General features: G+C 41.7%; 2 protein-coding genes across 4 annotated transcripts; one reads left to right on the forward strand and one right to left on the reverse strand.

The window, feature by feature from the left end:
• The first annotated feature begins 944 nt into the window (after nt 1-944).
• On the forward strand, nt 945-12,372 carry LOC101167743 (F-box only protein 11). Of its 3 annotated transcripts, none has more exons than XM_020711877.2 (22): nt 945-1,292; nt 2,390-2,553; nt 2,658-2,739; nt 2,886-3,027; nt 3,133-3,262; nt 4,516-4,599; nt 4,773-4,905; nt 5,051-5,157; nt 5,313-5,424; nt 6,057-6,163; nt 6,257-6,394; nt 6,482-6,699; nt 7,402-7,582; nt 7,665-7,787; nt 8,212-8,297; nt 8,439-8,515; nt 8,590-8,733; nt 8,824-8,934; nt 9,019-9,126; nt 9,200-9,308; nt 10,770-10,868; nt 11,037-12,372. In XM_020711877.2, exons 1-22 carry the CDS (start codon nt 1,205-1,207, stop codon nt 11,164-11,166), a joined length of 2,673 nt encoding a protein of 890 aa, XP_020567536.1. In that variant the 5' UTR covers nt 945-1,204; the 3' UTR covers nt 11,167-12,372. The 3 variants fall into 3 exon arrangements, with proteins under 3 accessions (XP_020567536.1, XP_011486583.1, XP_004080502.1); XM_011488281.3 differs by having other exon boundaries at nt 2,658-2,718; nt 2,883-3,027; XM_004080454.4 differs by having other exon boundaries at nt 946-1,292; nt 2,883-3,027.
• Nucleotides 12,373-16,005: 3,633 nt separating this feature from the next.
• On the reverse strand, nt 16,006-24,845 carry msh2 (mutS homolog 2). Its single transcript, XM_004080455.4, has 16 exons — nt 24,425-24,845; nt 23,844-23,992; nt 23,428-23,712; nt 23,190-23,336; nt 22,950-23,099; nt 22,672-22,805; nt 22,303-22,502; nt 22,106-22,215; nt 21,898-22,021; nt 18,806-18,956; nt 18,607-18,704; nt 18,015-18,260; nt 17,736-17,940; nt 17,410-17,657; nt 16,333-16,505; nt 16,006-16,250 (listed from the first exon to the last, which is right to left on the reverse strand). The coding sequence occupies exons 1-16, from the start codon at nt 24,630-24,632 to the stop codon at nt 16,074-16,076; spliced, it is 2,805 nt and encodes a 934-aa protein (XP_004080503.1). The 5' UTR covers nt 24,633-24,845; the 3' UTR covers nt 16,006-16,073.
• Between the last annotated feature and the right edge of the window lie 2,238 nt (nt 24,846-27,083).

A 27,083-nucleotide genomic window follows, 5' to 3' on the forward strand; every position in this document is an offset into this window, starting at 1 on the left:
TGACCATTTAATTGTTCAAATAAAATAAAAATAGGACCAGTTAAGGTCTGATGAGATATGAACAAAGATGTCCAAAGTCACGTTCACTGGAAGAAGCACCATAGATGTGAAAGCATTTACCTAAAAATATTTGATTGAGTCTCTTTTTGGTCATATTTGTTTTTTAAATATTTGCATTTCAAATATGATGATGATGATAATAATAATAATAATTATAATAATATTATTAATAATAATGATAATAATAATAGTAATAATGTAATTCTCTGTTTATCAAAGCTAAACATTTTCAGCTGAACACTTCACTCTAGTGGTAGTTTGATAAAATTACGTTCAATCAAAAAGTTGACACACAAAACCTTCACAAAACAAAAAATTCCCCATCCACCCCTGCTTTAACTTGTTATGGTGAGCAACAACAATATTTTGAAAATTGCGCCAAATTTGGACCCAATTTTCTATTTAGTAGGTCTTCTGCCCTATCATACATTTATTATTAATTTGAAACCAATGTTTGGGGGCATAGCATATTCATGTAGAACATTGTAACTTCAAATGAAGCTGTAAATAGTTTTGAAAAGATCAGTAGAACACTTGGGTTAACACATTTGGGTTAAACCAGTTGGATTAAACAGTGTGAGCTGAGTTAACATTTAAATAACTAACCATTGTGGGTCACTCTGCTGCAAACTACAGTAAATCTGTATTGTCATGGCAGAAATGTCTGAACTTAAATTGATTACCATTGCGCCCTTTGATGCGCACATTCAGTAATAATCAATAATAATCAATTAATCAAGGCGCCGATTGACCGATCCCGAACCCCAACAGATAGGTTTGTTAAGTTGCTTAATACAAAGCATCTGATTGGCTACTTTCAAGGGAGCTCTTGAAACGCGTAACGGCATTGGTGGAGCCAACACTCTGTTCTTTTTTCTCGCGATTGTTTCCCGTGTGGGTTAATGGCTCCTCCTGCTGTAGACAGAGACAGAGTTTGCACCGAGCAGTGGAACGGGGGAAGCTGTGACACAACGTAGAGAAGAAAAAACGCAACTTAACCCCCAAAGCTTGTTTTTTCCCCCCAGCAAAACTGTTTTTTGTTTCGCGTGAAAGAGGCTGTCTCGGTGGCACTTGGGGTTGACGGCTAATTTTAGCGGCGGGTGGTCGAGGACAGCGGTCTATTTTTCGACGACCAACTCCCCAGATGAACTCCGTCAGGGCTACCAACAGAAGACCAAGGCGAGTGTCGAGGCCGCGCCCGGTACAACCCGAACGGAACAACGCCGAAAGAGGTAAGCTATGCTACGGTTAAGCTAGTGTAATTGGTGAAAACGATAGTGGAGGGTGTCGGGTTTTCTGTAGCCCTATTGACTTTTCACCATTGCTAAAGACGGGAGGGATTAGTAGGAAAACCCGAGGCTTGTTGCTCTGTGGTTCAGGCCAGGCCGCGCTTTGTTTGGCTTGAGTGATCGGAGCCAGCTAGCTTTCCAGGTTAGGATAAGGTTGGGGGTTGTCTTTATTAACGTATTGCGTAGCAGCAGCACAGCCATCATCCATGGCTCATATTCCTCTGCTGGAGAGAAGACGACTGTCTTCGATCGGAAGCTTTGTGTCTACCCGGCCACCGCATTCCCAGCTGTCATAGCTGTTACGATCATGGGGGTAAATCTTCAGACTGCCATTTTTCTTGGGGTTGTTAACCAAAACATTAGCGCCTATTTGTTGGTGCTAACTAGCTTCTACAGCTGAAAAGGGCCACACAAATTAAGATGTGATAGATGACACTGCACGATACATACAGACGGAGGCATTTTTATACACAGGCCTGTCGTCGTTTGAGTTTATTTGCTAGAACGAACATGCTAGCCTCCGCTGGTGGCGTCTGCGATCCGCAGCTCCATTTGTTTACACCGCGGATTTGTCAGCTACGCAGTTCAGTTTTGTAGCCGTGTTAGCCGGACGCCAATGGGACGTTTTTTTCTATAGTTGCAGATTTGACAGCATTACGGCTACCGTATTTTTTTGTAGCTTCTCAGAGAATCCGATTGTGCACCGTTTGCATTGTGGTGGAGTGTTTAGCTGCAGGAATCGCATCTGCCATTATCAATCACCAACCTTTGTCTTGCATACCAGCGATTAACCTGGTTGTACTAGTCTCTCTGCGCATGGTGTGCATTGTCTGAGTTCCTTGCACACTACAGTCACGTATTTATTTATGTTATTTTTGTAAAACTGAAACGAGAAAAACAAGAGGCCCAATTCAGAATTGGGACTTTACAGAATTGAATTCTGTACTTATCATGCATTCTGATAGCAATGACATGAACGTGCAGCTTTATGCACAAGTCTGTCCCTGCAGCTCAAGACAATCATTGTATTTTCTGCCCAGATGAAGAGGCTCCTGCAGCAGCTGCAGCAGAGATGGCTATTGAAGAGTCCGGTCCTGGTGCTCAGAACAGTCCCTACCAGCTTCGACGCAAGACCCTGCTACCCAAGAGAACCACAGCTGCTTCTGCCACCGCCTCTGCCTGTCCCAGCAAGGGTCCTATGGAGGTTAGATTCCTTCCCCTGCATTTTGCAATTTTCTCTGGACACATGACTTATTACCATGATATTATCCTAACACATTTGTCTTTTTTTTATTATTATTACTGTAGGGAGCCTCCACTTCATCAACAGAAGCCTTTTGCCATCGAGCCAAGCGGGCACGAGTGTCCGGTAAGAGCCACGACCTCCCAGGTGTGTGTAAAAGCACTGCAGCTGGATAAGGAGTGTTTCTTTCCCCCTTTGTTTCCTTTTCTGTCTCCTTAAACGCAGAAAAACCCTCAAGTTATGAGATTGTTGGACTTACACTTGTCTCTATATTTTTGTCTACATTTTAGCAGCCCCAGCAGAACAATATCTGCAGCAGAAGCTCCCAGATGAGGTTATTTTGAAGATTTTCTCCTACTTACTGGAGCAGGACCTATGCCAGGCAGCTTGTGTCTGCAAAAGATTCAGCCAGCTAGCAAACGATCCCATCCTCTGGTCAGTAATGCTGAAGACCAGCCTCCAGCCTGTTCTTACATGTGACAGTCATTAAAGATCACCAGTTGAGGTTTTCTTTGTATGTGGCTGTTTGTTATACTGCAGGAAACGCTTATATATGGATGTGTTTGAGTATACACGTCCCATGATGCATCCTGAGCCCGGCAAGTTCTACCAGGTCAACCCTGAGGAGTATGAACACCCAAACCCTTGGAAGGAGAGCTTCCAGCAGCTAGTAAGCTCGTATTTGTTTTCAAATGAGTATTATTGATGTGGGAACAGTTGAGTATTATTTGACAGAAGGTGTGTTTCAAGGTTTGTTGCTCAAATCAATTATATTACAATATTTTCTACTGGATATAATCCCACGTCATGTATTTTTAAGGCAGAAAAAGTTTTCTTTTGTTTTAGTTGTTATGAACACAATTTTGATTGCAATTCCCATTTGGGTCAGTTAAAAATGTATCAAATGTAAAAATAAATTCAACAGAATTCAACTGTAAATCAAATCATGAATTTATGAATCTAAATTTAATCTATTTAGGAATTTGACAGCAACACCTACCTTTAATTATTAGTATGTGACTAATCAACAAATTTCATTCTTTCCCAGAAATGATTACTATCAATGTGAAGGAGGAGATGTAGAGTTGTTCACATATTAGAAAGTATATTTTTGTGTGGTTAGTAGAGATGCCACAATTCTCTGTTTAAAGCCAAACTTTACATTGCACCTCTGAACCAAATTGTGGGCAAAAGTGAATCGTTGCATCCCTACTGCACATCACATTGAAAGTGTCAAACACCAAATATAAGAATTGGTTTTATTACGTTACACTAGGCATAGAATAAGCTACTAAAAGATTTTTTTTATTGTCGTTTGCTATTGGCAAACCAATAGAAGGAATTTTCTGAATCTTTAGTTTTTTGTTGTTTTGTGATACACAAATCATATATTGAACTGAAAAGAAAAACCTGTAACTCAAAAGTTGAGGTTTAAATTTGCATTGTGCAGAAAGTGAACTGTTCCATCCCTTACTTTTTATATATGTTGGTCTTTTGCAGTTCCTGACAGTTCCTGCATTTTAATGCTGTTAAAAAAATGGCTTGAATTTTGGATTAAGTGCTTGATATTCCACCGATATTTCACTCACATCTAAGAACTCTGACTAAATATCTGATGAAGAAATTTAACTTAACAAGAGTTTTGTTCTGTCTGAAGAACAACAAGGATTGCAATTCATTTCTACTTCTACTTGTACAAAAAATACTTTTTAGAATCTCTTTAAAACATTATGTGAATATTTGATTTTAGATCAAATATTTTTATGACTTATTTTGAGTCTTTAGAGTTGTAAAAACAAAAGGGCCTAAAAAGCATGAAAATTATCCCTAAAAAAGTTTGACAGGTGCAAGTTAAAAATAAATGTGCATGAAAGGTGCTGTTTGTATCAGCGGAGCTAACTTTTGATATTCTCTGTCTTGCAGTATAAAGGGGCTCATGTAAAGCCAGGCTTTGCTGAGCATTTCTACAGTAGCCCGAGCAGATACAAAGGCAGAGATAATATGCTGGTAAGTAAACATACTAGGACGACTTCCTTTTACATTAGATAGCCCTCTAATATCTACTTCAACTTGTAGGAGGACATCTCTGCTTTAAATAGGTTAAGCATCTGCTCTGCTTGTTCCTGAAGTCTAATTTTAAATTTAAATTCTTTGCCTGAAAGTGTCTCTTCCCCCTCCAGTATTATGACACCATTGAGGATGCACTGGGTGGGGTACAGGAAGCCCACTTCGATGGCCTCATCTTTGTTCACTCTGGCATCTATACAGATGAGTGGATTTATATAGAGTCCCCCATCACCATGATTGGCGCAGGTAAGTAGTATGTTTTTTTTGAGAGCTGCTGAGGCCTTTCGTGTAGTATGGTCAGTATTTGGATATAAGAGGAGAAGAAGGCCCGCTTGTGTGTTCGTCTGCACGCCAAGGCGTTCTTGTGAGGATTGTCACACTTCTGTTTTAGCTCCTGGTAAAGTAGCAGATAAGGTGGTGATCGAGAACACGCGTGACTCGACGTTTGTCTTCATGGAGGGCTCAGAGGATGCATACGTGGGTTACATGACCATAAAGGTGACTATATGTCCAGCTTATCTTCTGACTTTTTAATTATACTCACAACTTCATTATTGCCTTTTTTTTATATTGCTACAAGCTTGGAAGCATGACTTGAATGTGTCACTTGGATAACAGCCCCTGTGTGACCTCAGCTGTTCTTCTCTGAATAGTTTAATCCTGACGATAAATCAGCGCAGCACCACAACGCCCATCACTGTCTGGAGATCACCGTCAACTGCAGCCCAAACATCGACCACTGCATCATCCGCTCCACTTGTACAGGTAACCGCCCACTCTTCCACCTGGTTTCAGCACATTTATACATGACAAACAGTGTTCTTTGTTGGGTCTTTAAAATTTCCAAAGGTTAGCTTATATTACCGATTTTTCCTAAATCTTCTTGTGATGGGATGTTTGTCGTTAGTTTGTTATTGATATCTGATAAGAATGTTGAATTTAGTGTTCTGCTGTTAGACTGGAGTGTTGAGAACCCTTGAAAAAGGATTCCATATGTGGGCTTTTTGTGTATTAATGCTCTGTTGCTTTGGGATTTGATAACATAACTTGTTAAGGATTTCCAGTTTGATGACGGGCTGTATAAATAATATTAAAAAATTTATAATAGAATTAAAGATAATTTGTAAGATAGCCTTTGCTTTACAAGTTTGTCTATAGTAATGTTATTTCAGTATTTGAAGATTTTTTATATATCTTTTATAGAAATATAAAGCTATTATTTAAAAAAAAATACTAAAAATCTGCATTGAACATTAGAAACAGAGTTGGTATGATATTGGCTTTTTGAAAACTTAATAAGCTTTTTTGTTGTTGTTATTTTTGTTATTTATTGAATCTTGTTCATTTGTGGCCCGGCTGCTTTTACTGAAGTCTGACTCTTGTGTTTTTCTGCCCAGTGGGGTCGGCGGTGTGTGTGAGTGGACAGGGGGCCTGTCCGACCATTAAACACTGTAACATCAGTGACTGTGAGAATGTAGGACTGTACATTACAGACCACGCACAGGTAAAAAGGACTTCTTCCCTATTTGTTTCCTATAAATGTGCAGACAGACAACTAAAAAGTTTCTAAATCATATGTTTATTTTTTCCATTTCAGGGCATTTATGAAGACAATGAAATTAGCAACAATGCACTAGCAGGAATTTGGGTGAAAAACCACGGAAACCCTATCATTAGACGAAACCACATTCACCACGGCCGAGATGTTGGAGTGTTCACATTTGATCACGGCATGGTAAGTTCACCCAGCAATGCCCTTTGTTTTTATTTCACAGGGCAAATGGTTATTCATTACATTTCTCTTTTTTTTTTCTTTTCCCAGGGTTACTTTGAGAACTGTAACATTCATCGGAATCGCATAGCAGGCTTTGAGGTGAAGGCGTACGCTAACCCCACAGTGGTGCGGTGCGAGATTCACCACGGCCAAACGGGGGGGATCTATGTCCACGAGAAGGGGCGGGGCCAGTTTATAGAGAACAAAATTTATGCCAACAACTTTGCAGGTGTGTGGATCACATCCAACAGTGACCCAACGATACGGTAAGAAGTCTTATTTACCATAATCACTTTTTAATAACCTTTGTTCCGCTTATTCTGTTACCATTTAATCTATATTAATATGTAGATTGTTATAGGTATGTAGTAGACTTGCAGAGGTGCATCACCTTTCTATAAAGGTCAGGGGTATTGGAGCTTTTCTAACTCTATGATGTTGTTTTCCTTCTAAGAACATTTTCAGTTCTTCTCCTTTTGCTCTTAGTTTTGTGTATGAAGTGGATGAAAAATACTTAGATTTTTTTTTAAAGCACTACAGGTCATTTATGCTTATCTTTAACTTATCTTTGTCCATAATTATGATGCAAAAAATTAAGATCTCTGTGTCTTTGACATAACTCATGTAAGGAAGACAAGTTCTCATGTCGAAAAGGTTAATTGGCTCTAAATCTAGTTATGAGTTTTTTTTATTTGTTTTGTTTTACAGTGCAGTCACCATTTTGTAGAGTTATCTAAATCTATTTCTAAATCCAGTGCACTAGAAATTTCCCTGAAGTCTCTGCGAAAAAACCAGTCTGCTCATTAGATTTGTGAATGTAAACCACAATGCAATGCCTTTGAACACATTTTGTGAAGAAATGTATTTTAATTATTTTATCATCAGAGCACAAAAAATAAATTTTGCTTTTAATTCTAAAAGGTCTTCCTAAGGGGCTTAAACTTGTTTCTCTTTTTCTTCAAATTTAGGGCCAATGCGATTTTCAACGGTAATCAAGGAGGAGTGTACATATTTGGAGATGGGCGAGGTTTGATAGAAAGTAATGACATCTATGGCAACGCCCTGGCTGGAATCCAGATCCGAACCAACAGCTGCCCCATTGTTCGGCACAACAAGATCCACGACGGCCAGCACGGGGGCATCTATGTGGTAAAAGCACAAAATATCTGTAACGACTGGACATTATTTTTGGTCAAACAGCATCTTCATCTTCTTCATTTTTTTTCTTCAGCATGAGAAAGGTCAGGGGGTCATTGAGGAGAATGAGGTGTACAGCAACACTCTGGCTGGTGTCTGGGTGACCACAGGCAGCACCCCTGTTCTCCGCAAGAACCGCATCCACAGTGGCAAACAGGTACAATGCTTCAGTGAACGCTTTGTGTTTTCTGAGGAATGGGTTGCAGTGTCTGGATTTTAATTGTAAATCTCTGCATTTTGAAGCTTTTGCACAAGTATTTAAATGTTTCATGTTGGTTTTGCCATCAGTTTTAATGCGATTTATGCAAAATGTATTTTCTGATTCAAATTTGAATTTAATCCAATCTGTGGCTTCAGATTAACCTGCAATAATCTAAAGATGAAAGTTTATTTTTTATTTTTTATGAAAGCTTCATTTACACGACTTCTATTTCAGTAACTGTTGGCTTTCATGATTAAAATTTACTCTTTTAAAATGTGTGAAACGACAGCTACACTTATCAAAGATGTACATTTTTTGGAATCACAGTAAATTAAATGTGGATCTAATGATAGTTTATTCTGTACTGAAATGTCTTCAGGTTGGCGTTTATTTCTATGACAACGGCCACGGTGTTTTGGAAGACAATGACATCTACAATCACATGTACTCCGGTGTACAAATAAGGTATCTTTCTAAGACTTGTTTTTATTTTACTCAACATTCAAAAATGGAAGAATTGAGCTAAATCAAATTAAAACTGCAACACGGAGCAATCAGCCTCGTTTTGCTTCCAGTTTAGCTGACGGTTATGTTGAATCCTCACAGGACCGGAAGCAATCCCAAGATCCGGCGCAACAAAATCTGGGGAGGACAGAATGGAGGGATTCTGGTGTACAACTCTGGTATGTATTCACATCTTCTACTGCAGCATCTGCACCAGTGTGTCTTTACTTAACCCTGTTGTCATTTCCTCCAGGTTTGGGCTTCATTGAGGACAATGAAATCTTTGATAATGCTATGGCTGGGGTGTGGATCAAGACAGACAGCAACCCCACCTTGAGGAGAAATAAGATTCACGACGGTAGAGACGGGGGCATCTGCATTTTTAACGGAGGCAGAGGTAGCTGTTTATCCGTGTGGATGCTGTTATTCCTGCTGTGCCGTCACGTCCGCACATGTGAAGCTCACCGGCTTCCTTTTTTCCTCTCAGGGCTTCTTGAAGAGAACGACATCTTCAGGAACGCTCAGGCCGGAGTCCTGATCAGCACTAACAGCCATCCAATCCTTCGCAAGAATCGCATTTTTGACGGCTTTGCGGCAGGTTCGTTTCACAAACCTTTCAACCCAAATAACATTTGTTGACCTTCTTTGACCTCATTAGAACCTTCTTTTTACCCCTAACCAGGTATTGAGATCACTAACCACGCCACGGCAACACTGGAGGGCAACCAGATCTTCAACAACCGCTTTGGGGGGCTTTTTCTGGCCTCAGGAGTCAACGTCACTATGAAAGGTTAGTCGTTGCTCGAAAGAATCTGGCCGTTACAATAACACTGGGTTACAAGCTTCCTTTTTTCTGCTTTTAGATAACAAGATTCTGAATAATCAGGATGCTATAGAGAAGGCAGTGAGCAGAGGACAGTGTCTGTACAAGATCTCCAGCTACACCAGTTACCCCATGCACGACTTCTACAGGTGAACCCGGCTTGGTTTTGGTCCGTTTGACAGCAGTATCTTACTAGAGTTTAAAAGAATGCCACGTTAGGCCACAAGAAGACAGTTCAGATATCTATCTATTGTAGAGGAAAAGTGTAAGCTGTAAAAAAAAAGTTACCAATACTAAACAATTAATCACCAACACAGACGTTCAAAGGCTAGGAGGGAATTTAAAATATCTGCGACGTTGGGGAACATGTCCTTCCATTTCTAAAATTATCTGCCTCCTATTTGTAATTACCGAGTCACGTGACCACCCACTTGTGTCATTTCCTGTTATTAATTAAACTAAAACAAGGCCAGACCACAGAAGCAGGTGGCGAGTGCAGAGATCTTTGATGAATCTGGAAGCCGCTTTAGCCACAGTTTATGCAGGGAAGGCTTTGTGCTTTTGGGTCAAATTTGAACACATAAGCTCCAGCTTGTGTTTTATTATGTCTTCAAACTAAACAGCTTTCTAATGTGGGAAGAAAGGGAAATGTTTGTTGATAGAAAACAGGATTTAATGTCTGTAAAGGCAGTTGCAGATGTTCCAAAAAGTAGACATTTAAATATAAAAAAAACACTGTAAGCTCAGACTTTACATTGACTGAAGAAACCTGGAAAGAAAATTTAAATAAACAAAAATAAAATAAACAAATACTGAACAAAAGTTTGTTTTAAACCATTAGGGTTTAACATTTCTGTATCATTTATTAAAAATCGAATGCAACATATGGGCACCGAACGTGTAACGGTGAGGCATGCTGACGGGATGCTTGTGATGTGTGCTTGGTTAGGGTTCGGTTTGAGTGTGTGTACAGTGTGTTTCAGACTTTAAGTCACTCCAAGGTGTAAGTCGCAGCAGCCAAAAAAAGCACAATAAAGTAGAAATCAATCCCATACAAGTCACTTTTTGGGAAGAAATTGATTTAACAAAATAAGGGAACAAAGAAGGACATTTCAATGCAAAAGGAACATCTTAATTTTAGGATAGATGACAATATTTTCACATTTCACTGCGAGAACTGTGTTTAGCTTAATAAAACATCGGAGGAATGTAGTAAATTGCCGTATTAACATATGAACAAATATTAAGATAACCATAGCATAAAGGACATGCTAACAAGTCAACTACACTTTTTATTTCACTAAAAACACTAAATCTGTTGAATTTTCATCCTCTGTGTGGCTTTTGAACTATTCCACCAAGTCCTGTGTAAAACAGAGCCATACTTCTTCATCTACAAATTCTGTCAGTACTGACACAGTGCCCTCTAGTGGTTAATGCTATTTATTTTTAAAAGAATGTACCCCCGCCCACACGATGCAAAAAAAAACACAATTTAATATTAATTTTTACAAAATATGGTGATGTAATATTTACAACAACTTTAAAGTCAGTAAGTTCGAATTCTTTTTCTGTCTTTGTGAGAACATTTTTCTTGTTTGTTTTTCCAGATGTCACACCTGTAATACAACAGATAGGAATGCCATCTGTGTCAACTGCATCAAAAAATGTCACCAAGGACATGATGTGGAGTTTATACGGCATGATCGGTAAGACCTGCGGGAGGTTTTACTCTCTTTGTTCAGTTTGGCTTGACTTTTTCTAAAGAAAAAAGAAAAAAGCAAACACCTCCCTTTCTTCTGTGTGCAGGAGTTAAAATACTTCGTGTTTGCATTTAGCTTTACTAATTTGCTCCATTTTTGGTGTCCTTGCTGCAGGTTTTTCTGTGACTGCGGAGCAGGAACGCTGTCCAACCCTTGCACGCTTGCTGGAGAGCCCACACACGACACGGACACTCTGTACGACTCGGCGCCGCCTATCGAGTCCAACACGCTGCAGCATAACTGAAGCCGTGTGGTCAAGCAAACACCCTCACATAAGCAGACAAACACACAGCCACACACACATCCATCTGCAGCCGTAAGGACCCAGAGAGACTCTGACTGCGGCGCTCTCGGATGGGGTGGAGTTTTAAGATGCTGCAAAGGAAGCAGCTTTTTTTTCTTTTCTTCCCCCCACCCCCATCGGTAGTCGGACTTGATGCGATGGAGGGAGAAGCTGAGGGAAGACACACAAGAACGGCCATGAGAGATTTCTTACTGAACTAAGAAGAGGGTAGAGGAGGAGGGTGGAGCCAGTGAGCTGCTGACATCAGCAGCTGGCGTTTTGAGCGTAAATGTCGGCGCTCGGCCCTTCCTCTTTACCTTCTCCAGAAGTGATGCCGCAAAGACTTCCTGCTTCCTTGCAGCATCCAATCCTTATTGACTGTCCAGGAAGTTGCAACACTGCAATGAAAGGGTGGATGTTGCTGTGTGTGGACTAAAAAAAATGTGTGTTTGACGGAGCACTTGGGCTTTTTTTTGTCTTTTTTTTTTACTTTTAAATATAAATATATATATATGTTCCGATCATTGGATTTTATTTCAATGCTTTCTCACGTAGTTTTGTATTTTCAAGCAAAAAGCGATCTGTATTTGAATGTCTTTTATTTTTATGATATAATTATTATTATTATTATTATTATTTGGTTAGCGTCCTCCTCCCACCTCGTCAAAAAGCGCAGAAACTCTGATCAGCCCAGTGGTGAAATTCTTTCTGTGAAAGAGAATCTGGTTTAAACACTAAACCCTCTCCGGTGTGTTGGTTTAAATGACGGGTGGAGCGACTCCATGCTTGTATAAAGACGTGTATGTAAATGTGGTGTACAGTGCAGGTTGCGCGTGTGTTTGTGTGTGCGTGTTTCTAAGCCGATGCAGTCTGTGCTTTGCCGAGAGGGTTTCAACAGGAGGCGTCCGAGCTCCTTCTGAACTGGAACTGAAGAGTCGCCCTGCAGCGCCCCCCCCCTCCCTCCTGTGTATTGTGGTGACTGTGGCTCCTCATGCAGCCTGAATCGAATGCATGTACCATAACATCTAGACTTAATATATTGTGAAGTATTCAATAACCATTATGTAGATGCTAGTTGGAATTCAAAAAGGGGTATACTTTCTTAGAAAGAAAAAAAAACAGAAAAGACTGGCCATTTCTAAGAAAATAAATCTTTATTAGCTCTAACATGTCTGTCTTTCAATTACCGTTTTTTTTATTTCTATCAAAATCTGCCTCTTTCATTTTTATTCCTAGAAGATTTAATTGGTTGGATAACCCGATTACATGGACTTTGACAGAAACGGTTTCTGTTTGGTTCTCCTGCCCTTCAAGGATTTGGTGATCAAAAAGACGGATCATGGAGTTAAGGGAAGGACTGAGAAATCTGAACTCTAGAAATGTGAGGAAATACATGAAACAAAAGTCAGCAGACTTAAATGCAAATAAAGAAAACTTCATGCTCCAAATATCACAAGTGAGTTCCCCAAAGTGTAAAATTCCCTCCCTCTGGTTGTTCCGGTGAGTCCGCACAAACTCTCAGAAACAGATTCTAGCTGTGACCTCATTTAGAAACCCAAAGGTTCATTCATTGACTTTGAATCGTAGTTTTGTCCAGTTCAGTTTGATTTTGGAAGCTTTTAAAAAAGATAATCAGTATTATTCACATAAGCTGCAACACAAAGCCACACATTGGAGCTATTTGGCGTAAATAAAAAAAGAATACACTATTTTCTTTTGTAGATTGTTCTGATATCACATTAAAAACATGAGCTTGACGTGAGGAAACGGAACAACACGGGTGAAATTATGTGGCAGGAATCACCAGACATGCCGGTTCCCACTGTGGGCTGCAAGAAGAAGATCAAAGAAAGTTGGACCACCTGAGCGTGCTCTTATTTTGACATGGCAGCAGCTTTTACACATTCAACTAAGAAGGAAATAATCCAGTTCAGATCAAACTAAAAAATGATCATAAAGTGTGTAAATGAAAATCGAAATGCTTTCTTTTTCTTTTTCTAGAAAGAAAACAAAAATTATAAAAACATCCAATAACCGAAATGATTTTTTGTAACATCCTTTTTTTTATAGCACCCATACAGTCAGTTAAACATGTTTTCCTCAGATTTGTTTCAGATTTTAACTTTTTTTGACAGAAAGTTAGTCCTCAGCAATAAGCTTTTCTGTTGTCCTGTAAGTGGAAAACTGAGCTTTATCTTGGAGGTAGAATAACCAAGGCAACCTGGATTGGAGCATTTTTAAAACCTATTTTATCCTACACTAAAACTAAGTAAAATTGTGATTTTTGTGGGGAATTTCAAAATAAAAGCAGGTAAACTAAAACATAAGAACGTTTGATGATAAAACTTTGAAGGAATCATTTTAAAGGTTTAAATGAAATGATACAGATTACAAAAATGAATAAAAACTTCACTTAAGATGTATTGCAGACCAAACATCAGTATATCAAAAAAGTAAAGTAACTTACACCAAGATTGAGCGTTTTCTTTATTTTCCCTCTAAATTAAACAGTTTTACAAAGCAACTCTAAGTCTTGATGTGCTGGAAACTGAAAAGGGAACGAACCAACCTAATATTTTATTTAATACAGTCCTTTCTAGAAAATCCAGTTTCCTCACATTTGGTTCGGACTTTGAATGTACCATGTTCATATGTCTGTCCCCTTCGTGTTTGTGCGAAGTAAAACCTCCACAAAAGATAAGTAACTGTCTCTGAGTCGTTATTCATTATTTCTGTGTGTAAGAAACTGACGGGGTTACGAACTAAAATTTAATACAGTCCTTTCTAGAAAATCCAGTTTCTTCACATTTGGTGAAGATAGTGAAGTTTCTTCACCAAATGTGAAGAAACTGGATTTTCTAGAAAGGACTGTATTTGTATTAGTTCGTAACCCCGTCAGTTTCTTGCACACAGAAATGATGAATAACGACTCAGAGACAGTTACTTATCTTTTGTAGATTTACTCCGCACAAAGACCACAGATTTGTACGCAGGGTTACAGACAGATGAACTAAGTGTATTCAAAGTCTGAACAAAGGGGTTCAGCAAAAGGCCTGGCATATATACCTTGCATTTGCATATTCAGAACCTCATTCGATGGATCATGGTGTGAAAAACACACCCACAGACTGTTGCAGGCTAGATGCTCGAAGGTCAGAGCACCTAAAGTGTCAGATCTCTTGCAGACATTTGCCAGAACGCATACACCAGAACACACAAAGATGAAAAAGGGAGGATGTTAAAGGAATGTCAGTATAAATTGTGACAGGAAAACCCGAGGCGTAATGTAAAGCTGCAATCATGGCTTTCAACTCAGGAGCCTGAGCAGAGTGAGAGGATGGTAGTGTGTCCGTCAGCAAGACATCAGACAGAGTAGTGACAGCATAAGCCGTGTGTGTCACCCCAAAGTCGTCTTTTAAAGACGAACCATCAGTAAACAGCCACAATGAGTTTGGAATGGGCTTATCTTTTAAATCAATCCTAGGCAAAAAAATCTTTAGGGAACAATCTAAACAGTCATGTGCTTCACCATCTTCAGAAGTGGGCAGAAGAGTGGCGGGGTTCAAAATTGTGCATCTGCGCACAGTGATGTGCGGTTGTGACAACAGGACCGTCATACAGTGCAGATGTCGTGCTGGGGACAGAAATGCAATGCGATTCTGATTCAACAATGCAGAAACTGCGTGTGGAACATGCAGCGTGAGGGGGTGATACAGAACAATCTCAGCGCTGGCCAAGACTGCTTCTGCAGCAGCAACAACAGATTGAACACAAGGAGGAAGACCGAGAGTAACATTATCGAGTTTTTTGGAATAATAACACAAAGGGCGAAAAGCCACTCCATGTTTCTGACTAAGCACAGCAGTCATGTGGCCGTCCTTAATGTCACAAAATAAATGAAAAGGTTCAGAGTAGTCAGGCAGTTTTAAAGAGAGCACAGAGGAAAGAGCAGATTTCAGCTGCTCGATGCACTGCAGGTGCTGGGGAGTGAGAGTCACAGAGGCAGAGCCTTTGACATCAGAAGGGCCAGATAACAAAGAATAAAGGGGGGCCGACATGTGAGAGTAGTTTGGAATCCATTGTCTGCAATAATTAAAGGTCCCTAAAAGCGACATTAACTGTTTACGAGTAGAAATGTGAGGAAATTCATTCTTCACACTTGATATTATTTTATTTCCAATCAATCCTAATAACTAAACCTTTTCGCAAAAATGAAGGCTTTGCCTTATTTTTTTATTTACTTTTGAGTCTTGGACTTTCAACAAGGAGTCAAGAAGTTCTTTTGGACAAAGACAGGAGCTCCTGGAAATTATTTTAAGATCACAGCTTCAGATGTTGCTCACCGTCCACGAATGATACCTGATCGGATCTGCTATAAATCAAAGACCCAATGTAAAAAAGGATAGCAAATGCAGTTCATAATTACTGTGAGGCCGTGGATTCAGTGCAATATACTGATGGAGATTGTGTGCTGTACAGCAAGTCATCAGCGTTCTATAAGGGGAAAATGTCAATTACATGCAGTAAATCTCGTGGTGTCACTTTATCAAATGTGACCAACACACAACATGTAGTGAGTGAGGGGCCTTCAGACATGCCTGTTCCACACGTAAGATATATATCATGAGGTTCTGGGAAACCTGCATCAGCTGAACACGTGGATCATTTGACGCAAGTCCAGATCTGCATTTGAAACAAAGTTCTAATTTATGGGACGCCTTCAACCAAAAACCATGAGCTTTAAACCCGTTCCAAGTGGAACTAAGGATGACGGCCAGTAAATGAGCCCACACAACACACTAAAGAGAAAACCTTTATTAGGAAACTATACAGAGGAAGTGTTGTAGTGTGGCTCTCTACAGTGAAAATCAGGCAGTTTTTACAGGAACACAGCGAGCCAGGATGTCACTGATGTAGGTGTTGTTTTTGGAGATGAGCTCCTGCTTCAGTCTCCTCAGCTCCACCTTAACCTCCTCCTCCGCCATGGTGTCGACAGGAAGGGACTTCACCTTCTGTAGAAACTCCTGGATCAGACTTTCTCCCACCTAACAGGAGATAGGTATTTAAATGACTGATTTTAAACAGAAAGTTTTTGAATGAACTCAGATGTGCTGGTGTGAGCTTTACTTGTTTGTCCGTCCTCCTCCTCTTTGTCTGGGGCTCATCCTCCTCCTGTTGATTCCCCATGGGCTCCTGGAACTCCTCCAGCTCCTCAGCCTTTTCCCTCGCCACCGCGAGCACGGCTGGAGGGAAGCAGGCCAACTCCGCAACGTGAATCCCAAAACTCTGGTCACACACACCTGAAGACAAAGTCGACCAAGCTCGTCAACGAGAGCCAAACCAGAGCATTTTTTTTATTTTTTAATGAGTTGTTTTTTTCTCACTGACCACAACACAGTAGGAGCCACTAAGTCTTATTTCATCCTTTAGGACATAAAAATACTGATTTGTATTTATGGTATTGTTCCTTTTATGTTAATAATAAATAAAATGTGGTTTAAGTTTGGCTTAAATTAAACTTAATAATTAAAATAATCTCCATTAAAAAAATGAAATAGTTTACAACTATTGACAAGGGTTCACTAGACTTCCTTTCAAAATAAAAGGCACTCAGTCCCATATAGGAATCTCTTAATGCAGCAAATGTAGTAGTAGATAGTAAATTACTGTTGACATCACACCATTTGTGGTGCATCTCAGTCTGAAACAGATACAACTAACAGAAATAATCAGTGACCCCCACCACTTTTTGGATCCATAAAACAAACTTAAAATCCCTTAATTTGTTAAAGAAATAGAAAATCTATTTTATAGTCTGGTGCACCTTAAACATGAATTCTGGCTGTGCTTACTGACATCACAGTTATTTTCTGTGGTAAGAGGCACTTTAAAATCTACCAGTGTTTTAGTAAACAATAAGGCCACATCACTTCATGGCTAGTTGGAGCATTATGGGTACTGTAGTCAGGACCACGTGGAGTGATACGTACTGCCCTTCAACTGTTTCGGAATGAGTTGAATAAACTACTAAATTACTTTTTTTTTTGCTACTTATGAACTTTTTACTTTACAGTTCCTTTTTTTTAATTAAAAACTTTATTTTTCTTTAACCAGAGAGCCACAACGGAGGGTAAAAGAGCCACATGTGGCTCTTAGGTTGCAGACCCCTGGGTTAGACTTATAGGATACTAGTGGAAGACTGACCTGCTTTGACCCTGTACAGCATGGTGAGTGTGTTGTGGGTCGTCAAGGCCGTGACGTGCAGGTTGTGCACGCTGGGCTGCTGCGATGCCAGCGCCGTCAGCTCATGAAAGTGAGTTGCAAAGAGACAGAAACAGCTAATTTTGGATGCGATGTGCTCACTGATGGCCCAGGCCAGCCCAAAACCGTCGTACGTCGACGTGCCCCTGCCCAGTTCGTCGATGATGATGAGCGAGTTCTCGGTGGCCGAGCTGCAGGGTCATGGGCATGGAAAATGAGGCGGAGCTTGGCTCGGAGCATCACCTGTGCCTTGTGTGTCTTGATCTTACCGTAAAATGGCAGCGGTCTCCAACATCTCCGACATGAAGGTGGACACTCCTTTCACCTGACTGTCGCCAGCTCCCACTCGCGCCAGAATGCTGTCAGTCACGCTGAGCTCCGCCTTCTCACATGGGACGAAGCAGCCAATTTGAGCCATCAGGGCAATCACACCCACCTGCCGGATATACGTCGACTTCCCCCCCATGTTGGGTCCTGAAACCAGGAGAGAGCTCAGCTTTAAACCCAACCCGCCTCAGATCAACGTCCCTTTGACACCCCCCACCCACCTGTGATGATGTAGAAACTCCTTTCTCCCTGAACGAAGGAGACGTCGTTGGGTATGAAGGCAGTGTCGGCGTCCGTCTCCATGCAGGGGTGGCGGGCCTGCACCAGCTCCAAGCGCCGGCAGCCTTCATCCAGGATACGGGGACGGACGTACGGCACGGGCGCCGAAACGGACGCCAAGGCCAAGCTCACCACCGCGTCCAGCTGCGCTATCACGTCGCTCAGCGTCTGGAGAGGGTCCACGTAACCTGTTTGAAGAAAGTTCAAACCCTTTAATGAGGAGCGGGAATAAATCACAGGCAGGAGACTGGAGCATGTGCAGGCAGCAAAAAGATTTTCATTCGATAAAACGCTGAGCTGCAGACCTTAACCCCACCAACACTAACTCCTCTTTACAAGTTCAAAGACTCTTACAGTTTACTGACCTTTGGAGAAAATCTGAATGAAATCAATTAATCAAAAGTACAAAAAAGGACATTTAAGAAGTTAGAATTTAGTATTTTCTCAAAGACAAGGCAACATTGATTCTAGTGTTGGTCAAATCAATGCCATGCTGATGGGTCGCCGCGAGCAACATGTGATGGGGATCCGCACCCGAGGCAATATTGATGATCTCTTTGACGATGGCGTTCTGGGCCTCCTCATACTCCTCCTTGTTTCTGGTGTACTCCTCATTCAGAGAGCTCAGTTTGCTGTGGACACGTGAAGGAGGACGTTAGCGAGTTCAATCAGTCAGCTGAGACCAGGAGCAGGGGGGGGGGGGGGTCGGCTGGTACGGCGTTGGGCGAGGCACCTGTTGGTGAAGCGCACTCCGTTCTTCTGGACGTCCAGGGTGGTGAACTTCTTGTTGTTCCGCAGACCTTTCTCCTCCTTACACGTGACTCTCAGGTAGAAACCCAGCATGGCGTTGGATTCCAGCTTCACCGTCTTACCCGCCTCCAGGCCTAAAACACAGAGACGGTTCAGCAGTTTGTTCAGGGGTCAAGCAACAAGTGACTAGAGTTCATGGTAAAAAACACAAGTGTAATAGACCACTAGAAAATTGACCACACAGTGTGGTGTAGAAAGATATAACCACCTACTAAGTTAAGAGAAACCACTATTGTAAACTTTTTAATTATTAAAAAAACGTACTTGCAAAAATATTAGCGCATATAGACTTAAATAAATAGACTCAAATACAGTAGATGGATGTGCGCTGTTGTCGCCTACAGAAAACGGGACGTCAACATCCATAGAAAATGTCTGACTTCCAGCTCCTACGACAAAAAAGTCAATTCAGTCGCAGTTATTTCAGGACAAACTGCAACAAAATTCGATTTGTTAATAGAAAGGTGGATTTCAGGACAAACTGCAACAAAATTCGATTTGTTAATAGAAAGGTGGGATGATCTGACCAAAGTCTGATCTCTGCAAGCAAATACTAAAACCTGCTGCAGAACAGTGCAAGAAACAAATGCTCTGAATTACACAAAAAAAGAGAAAATTCTCTCTCTTCCAACATAAAGATCAGGTAAAGACCTAGATTTATTTCTATTTTTTTTTAGATCCGACAGGTTGTTTTTTCCATTATCAGATGGAAAAAGGTTTTGGACTGTGTCTGCAGAAAGAAACATACAGAAAATATAAAGAGGGTTCATCTAATTCTCCATGAACGGTTTTTTTTTATAAGGATTGCTGTTTAACACAGAAGAAAATTCTGCGCTCCTTTATTCCAATAAGTGGTTTACCTCCAGTGGATTATTCCTAGTCCTTTAATAGTCAAATGACAGACACGTGAGCAGATCATTCATGTCTGTTTCGAGGTATTCACACACTTTAATTGGCTAATTTGCTTCAGGGTTTTATCTAAGGGAACCCAGAGGGCGCCAGAGAGAGTCCACATGAAACTCCCTCTGTGGGTTTCGGGTTATTTGCGATAAAAATCACCAGTGGATGTTATCGCCACGGGAAAAACCTGCCACAGCTTTTAACCTTAGAGTCAGTGGGAGCAGAGCGACACTTACGGCTTCTCAGTGCGCACACTTGCAGCACATGACGGTTGAAATGTGAAATCCGTTCGCCGCGGGTTTATAGTAACACCGCACAGTAAAGGAGCAGAACAGTTCATGCAGTCGCTTCAAAAAAAAACGACACAATCCAAACTTTCCTGTCTTCTCTTTAGTTTCTAACATCTGGGCTGTTGTTTTTCCCTCATTCCTGGCATCCTAATGTTGGGAGGAACCAGAATGCACCAGGCTTCCGGTTAAAGGTGTAAACAGTGGTTTGAACTCTGCATAATGGCTGTCAAGGAAAGATGAATAATGGAGGAGGAGGAGGTTATTTTTTCTTGATAATTCCACTGTCATTGCCATTCGGCACAGAGATGGCGTCCCCAATGCTCGTGTAAGTCCTGGACGGAGCCAGAGGTCACATGAACGTTTGTTTTCATGTTGAGCCGATTTGGCGCCAGCTTCTCAGGCTCCTGCTGGATGCTGGTGGTTCACGGGGTTAACAAGCCTAATTACTTTTAAAACGAATCTGAATCGATGTCACACCGCTATTAATGAACAGTTTAAGGAAGGGAAATCAAGAGATACTCAAAAGTTTACACCTACTACATTGGTGATGGATATTTTAACACCAGTTTAGCGGCTGGCCAAGCAGCCTTCGTGTAGGACTGGCGCATGGTTCGTCTCCCAGGGGGCACGATGAACTTAATCCAGTGTGAGTCCTTGGCCAAGACCCTTAGTGCTACCGCCTAAGTATGTAGCCACAAGGGGGCCCAAGTCTGGGTCCCCCTGTGCCCGTCCCCAGCCCGGATAAAATACAGGGTTGTGTCAAGAAGGGCATCCAGCATAAAAATCTCTGCCAATCCACACGAGTAAACCAGTGAAAGCCAAAACACGGATATGCCGACAGGTGAACAACAACAATAGATGTAGTTTCTAGAGTGAATGGACACTGCCTTGCTGCACGTGGCTCCAATTACCTTGTTTTCAAATGCGCTTCAATCTTGAAGTCAAACATTTGCCCTTCAGTGGGTTAAAGTTGCTGTACGGGTGAACTGAGCGTAATCTGGTGCCACTGAGCACTAAGACACGCAGATTTAAAACATTTTCTGTGTTTGTTTTATTGGTTTTTGCTGCGACACAAGAGAGACAATCTTGTTTTTTTTTTTTCAAAAATCCTTAAACAATTTTTAAAGAAGCACATAAAATAAAAAACATTGTTCTATCCCTAATGATCAGTAGTCCTTCAACCTTTTTACTATAATAAACAAAAGAAGAAATTCCACCAAACTCCTCCAATAAATTAATGAGCAATTTTTCAAACTCTAGAAACCATTTGTTTCACACTGAAACAGCAGAAATACAATTACAAAAATTAAATATACTTTGGTGCAGAGCTAAATTTATATATATTTTTAAATAAACCTTTATCAATAAAATTGTAATTGTATTTCTACTTATTTTTAGCTTTCCTGTCTTCGATACTGAGCTCATTTCTATGAGTCCTTTCAATGGGGGTGCAGATAAAGCCACAAAATGTGGAGAAGATGGGAGTTGAAGTACCATCATGTACTATCATGTACCCCCAGTTTGAGAACCACTGCTAGAGATTATAGCAAAGAATGTTGGAAATTCTGTTTTATAAAATAATCATAATTAGTCAACCACTGTAAAATTGTCAAGAGATCAATGCACTACAGTTGTTTCCTGTGGTTTTTCTCTTTACTTGCACTTTGGTGCTTCATGGCTGTAAACATATCTAAATAGGTCAAGCTGCTCTGAATGAGGCTTTGGTTTGAAGTGTTTTCTATGGAACCACACAAGAACCTGATCTGTTCTGCATCCCATCTGTTTGATGGGAGTCTAGGAACAAAAGTAGTGTTTGTGGAATCACCCAGTTCTCTGGCGGCACTGTTCAGAACCGCCTGCATGCTCTCCTCCAGATCGTCCATCTTTTCTCTAAGCTCAGTCAGCACGGGATCGAACGATGCCTTCACGAGGAACTCGTGGTGATCAATCTGCACAAATCAACAATGTAAACAAACAAAAAATGTAAAGTTACAAAATGCTCTTGCACATTAGAAAGAACTGGTAAACCAGACCTGGTTCATGTCCAGAGTGGTTTCAACCATCTCCTGGTACTTGGTGAAGTCAGTCTGCAGGTCTGTGAGCGGGGAGGTGAAGACCGCCTGCAGGAGAACCTGGTAGCTTCCTGCAGCCAACACACACATTGAAAAGCCTCAACACCCTTTAACCGCTCTAAGATTGTGTGTTTTAGAGATTTCGGTTCAGGAAATACCCGAATACTTCTCAAAAGCTGCGATGAGGCCAGGGATCTGGCTCACAGCCTGGTAGACGCGGTAGCAGTCCTGCAGTGTGGCGGAGTGGCGGTGAAACTTCTTGGCCAGGCGGTGAAGGTCAGGAAAGCGGTGCAGCAGATCCCCCTGACAGGTTTGCCTCAGCTCAGAGTCGCACACAAAACTCTCAACAAGATCCAACCTGGAATCACACAAAAACTGTCACTCTGAAGGACTTTTTTTTTTTTACTCCCGAAGGTCCTAAAATTGCCTGAATTTACTTTTCGTTGCCAAGAAAGACGATAAAACATCACGATCTTTGACCAAATGTTGCATAAATCAAGATCTACGTGTAATACATCTGCCGTTACCTCTCCTCTATTTTGGTTTTGTCCATGAGTGGCTGTTTGATCCACTGGTTGACCAGCCGCTGTCCCTGTGGAGTCCGACACTTGTTCAACAAACCGGCCAATGAATGAGCGCCGCTGATGTCATCAGGTGAGCCCTGAAGGAAAGGAATAAAATCATTCAAAATGTTCAAGCAGAGTTCGATTAGCTTTCCCTTCACTTAATTGTGATAGTTGAAACCCTGCAATTTCAAAGGAGTAGTTGACCTTTTTTGGGAGTAAAACCGCATTTTCAGACTGACCTGGAAGAGGTTAAGAGCTCCGACAGCAGCATTGTCCAGCCTCATATACTGACCCAGGTCCAGTGAGGCGAGGCTAAAGGAGTTGAAGTTAGACTCGTCTGAAAGCAGGTCGAGGAATCGCACCACTGCAGCCAAGCACGACATGGCCACCTGGGAATGGAGCCGAGTGGATTGGAAGATTGCACTCCACCTGACTTTCTCCAGTCAAGAAGAAAAGGTCAATGTTTGTCTTGTGATCACCTGCTTGTCCAGTTCAGAAAGTGTGCTGCTCGCCATTGCTTCTCCTTTCTTCACCCTCAGCAGCCTGTTGAGATCCTGGGTGATGTCTTTGCTGCTGAAGTCAGCTCTCTTTCTGTCAGACACCAGCATCCCACCGCGCTGCACCACCTGCACAAAGAAAAACAAGGCGTTTCTACACTGACCTCAGAAGTTCTTTCCTTTTCTGTATGGCTTTGTCAATAACCATCCAGCGATATACCTCCCGCAGTTTGTTCCCATCAGTGCTGCTGTCACCCTGAGCTAAGAGACACTCTTTGGGGCTTATCTGGACGAGCAGGGACTCAAGGTTGGAGAAGATCTCGTTGTCTGGAAACTCACAAACTCCCATCTTTCTCTGAGCTGCGTCTACATAGCCGACTCCAACCACGCGCTGCCCGTCAGCTGCTGTCGCAAACCGAACAGCAACAACTCCCGCACAGCCCTCTGCTCCTGTCGCACCTCCAAAGAGAATATCCTCAAACTGAGTCAGGTTTCCAGGCGAGGCCTGAAAGGAGAGATCACCATAAGAGAAGAAGGTTTTTCTGAACCGGCTGTTTAGAGCAAAGACAAACATCCGGCATCAGGACTGAAGACTTCATGGGAATTTGTTTGGTTGCTGCACATCATGTTCAGTACCTTGTACTCAATTCTCCAGTCGTGCTCTTTGCTGCTTTTGCTGTGGTTTCTGTACACTTCCACTCTGTACTGCCTCACCAGCAACAAGTCTTTCACAAAGGCCTCAAAATTCAGCTTGCTGAGGATCACACTCTCCAGCTTTCGACTGCCTGTTGACCAAAATGCAAAGATCATCATCAGCATCAGAGCTACACTCTGAACTGTTTTCCTTTGCAATCCACCATCTAATGTGTATTATTTTTTAGCTCTGCACCCTATAGCTCTAGAGTTAAAAACAACAACACTGAAGAAAAAAAACGTTTTGATGATTAATGAATGATTCTAATAGTAAAAAATATACAATGAAAATATGAATTCCACTTATGAAATACACAAACGTGTGTTCAAAAAATATGTGTTCATTAATGAATATTAAAGTAATATTATGATTTTAAGTACTTCAGTACCACCCCAGGGATACACGTTTCAATAAATCTTTATTATAAACATTTCGGCTACATTTATCTATAGATAACCACCTATTAGTTTCTGAAACTATAGACAGAGACTACAAATTGTGATCTTCCGCGTGCTGTTGTTACCTGCGCCTAAATATTTGATGACTCCATTAGTTTTGAAAACCTCCTTGGCAGCAAATATGGCGTCTTTCCCGTGAACCGTGTAGTATTCGTTCCGGTCAAATATCCGGAACGTGGTGTCTGGCTTCTCCGGCATGGAGAAAATGAAGCTCAAGAAGCCGTGCTCGGCCACGCTGTCCATGGAGAAGTTTTGTTTCGGCTGCACCGCCATGCTGCAATCTCCCGCCAGACACCGGAGCCAAACAGGAAATGACGTTTACGCTGTTTCGTTCCCATGGAAACGTTCTTCTTCTTGTGATTTTATTGGCGGGAGGCACTAACGTGAAGGTGCATTACCGCCACCTACTGTGTTGGAGTGTGGGTCAGAGTGGGGATTACCTAACCAAATGTAACTTAAAAAAAAAAAAAATAATAATAAACTAAATTCTCCTCAATAACCTAGTTCTTTTCAAAAAACCTATAATCGCACCATTGAAATTCTCCTCCCCTCCCAAAAGCTTCTTTAAAGTCATTTGCTCACCCTCTATCATCCGTACCCTACTTTCCAGTTGTCGTCTTTCCTCCCTATACAGTTCACACTGACATAGCACATGCTCCACCGACTCTTCCCCTCTCCCGCACTCACACAAACCAGTTGGATGTTTCCCTATCAAATGCAATGTATTATTTAAACCAGTGTGTCCCATCCTCAACCGTGATATTATGCAGCTATCTCTGGTGTTTACTCTGACATTCATACCTCTCCCTACTCTGTCCTGAATACTAAATAGAAGTCAGCCATTTCATTTCCCTCCACCCCCCTATGTGCTGGTACCCACATGAATCTGATGTTTATTTTCAAGTTTGCCAACCTGATCAAACTCTCATAAATTTCATATAAAATATCTGATCTGCTCTCAGAATTGTATGACTTCAGAGACATCAAAGCTGACAATGAATCTGAACAAATTATACCATCCCCAATTCTGTTCTGTTCTAGCCAGTGTAAACTATATGATATTGCCAACATTTCAACTGTAAAAACTGAAAGATCCTTTGACGTCTTAACTCCAACAGATTTGTCCAATGTAGGGATCTTCTTTCTCTTTCGGCTTTTCCCATCAGGGGTCGCCACAGCGAATCATCCTTTTCCACCTCACTCTATCATGGACATCTTCTACCCTAACATTAGCCAACTTCATGTCCTCTGTTAAGACATCCATGTATCTCCTCTTTGGCCGTCCTCTTGCCCTCCTGCCAGGCAGCTCCATCTCCAACATCCTTCTACCAATATATCCACTATCCCTCCTCTGAACATGTCCAAACCATCTCAGTCTGGCTTCTCTGACTTTGTCGCTGACACAGGCAACATGAGCCGTCCCTCTGATGTACTCGTTCCTTATCCTGTCTAACCTGGTCACTCCTAAGGAGAACCTCAACATCTTCATCTCCGCTACCTCCATCTCAGCCTCTTGTCTCTGTCTCACTGCTACCGTCTCTAACCCATAGAGCAGAGCTGGTCTCACCACTGTCTTGTACACCTTTCCTTTGAGTCTTGCTGGCACTCTTCTGTCACACAACACTCCTGACACTTTCCTCCAACCACTCCAACCTGCCTGCACTCGCCTCTTCACCTCTTTTCCACAATCCCCATCACACTGAACTGTTGACCCCAAGTACTTAAACTCCTGCACCTTCTTCACCTCAGTCCCCTGTAACCTAACGCTTCTACCTTGATCCCTCTCGTTCAGACACATGTATTCTGTCTTACTACGACTGACCTTCATACCTCTTCTTTCCAGAGCAAACCTCCACCTCTCTAGCTGTTCCTCCACCTGCTCTCTACTCTCACTGCAAATTACAATGTCATCCGCAAACATCATTGTCCAGGGAGATTCCTGTCTTACCTCGTCTGTCAGCCTGTCCATCAGCATAGCAAACAAAAAAGGACTCAAAGCTGATCCTTGGTGTAGTCCCACCTCCACCTTGAACTCCTCTGTCTGACCTACAGCACATCTCACCACCGTCATACTTCTCTCATACATGTCCTGAACTACTCTGACATACTTTTCTGCCACTCCAGACGACCTCATACAGTACCACAGCTCCTCCCTCGGCACCCTGTCATACGCCTTCTCTAAATCTACGAACACACAATGCAGCTCCTTCTGACCTTCTCTGTACTTTTCCATCAACATTCTCAAAGCAAAAATGGCATCAGTGGTGCTCTTACGGGGCATGAAACCATACTGCTGCTCACAAATCTCCACCTTCTTCCTAAGCCTGGCTTCCACTACTCTTTCCCACAGCTTCATTGTGTGGCTCATCAACTTTATTCCTCTATAGTTGCTGCAGTTCTGCGTGTCACCCTTGTTCTTAAAGATTGGGACTAGAACGCTTCTCCTCCATTCCTCAGGCATCTTCTCACTCTCTAAAATCCTATTGAACAACCTTGTTAGAAATTCCACTGCTGTCTCTCCTAGGCACTTCCATACCTCCACAGGTACGTCATCAGGACCAACGGCCTTTCCGCTCTTCATCCTTTTCAGAGCCTTCCTAACCTCATCCTTTCCAATCTCTGCTACTTCCTGCTCCACAACAACCACATCTTCCTCCCTTCTTTCCCTGTCATTTTCCTCGTTCATCAGCTCCTCAAAATACTCCTTCCATCTTTTCTGTACAC

This window comes from Oryzias latipes, chromosome 19 (genome assembly GCF_002234675.1).
Source record: "Oryzias latipes chromosome 19, ASM223467v1".
In the NCBI taxonomy this organism is placed as follows: Eukaryota; Metazoa; Chordata; class Actinopteri; order Beloniformes; family Adrianichthyidae; genus Oryzias; species Oryzias latipes.

Excerpts from the sequence above, each read along its gene's own strand:
- msh2 (XM_004080455.4), bottom strand. The coding sequence starts at position 24,632 with ATGGCGGTGCAGCCGAAACAAAACTTCTCCATGGACAGCGTGGCCGAG. Across the intron at positions 23,993-24,424 it reads CATCAAATATTTAGGCGCAG|GCAGTCGAAAGCTGGAGAGT; the intron begins GTAACAACAGCA and ends TTTGGTCAACAG. Across the intron at positions 22,806-22,949 it reads GAGCTCTTAACCTCTTCCAG|GGCTCACCTGATGACATCAG; the intron begins GTCAGTCTGAAA and ends CCTTTCCTTCAG.
- LOC101167743 (XM_004080454.4), top strand. The coding sequence starts at position 1,205 with ATGAACTCCGTCAGGGCTACCAACAGAAGACCAAGGCGAGTGTCGAGG. Across the intron at positions 4,600-4,772 it reads AAGGCAGAGATAATATGCTG|TATTATGACACCATTGAGGA; the intron begins GTAAGTAAACAT and ends TTCCCCCTCCAG. Across the intron at positions 9,127-9,199 it reads AGTCAACGTCACTATGAAAG|ATAACAAGATTCTGAATAAT; the intron begins GTTAGTCGTTGC and ends TTCTGCTTTTAG.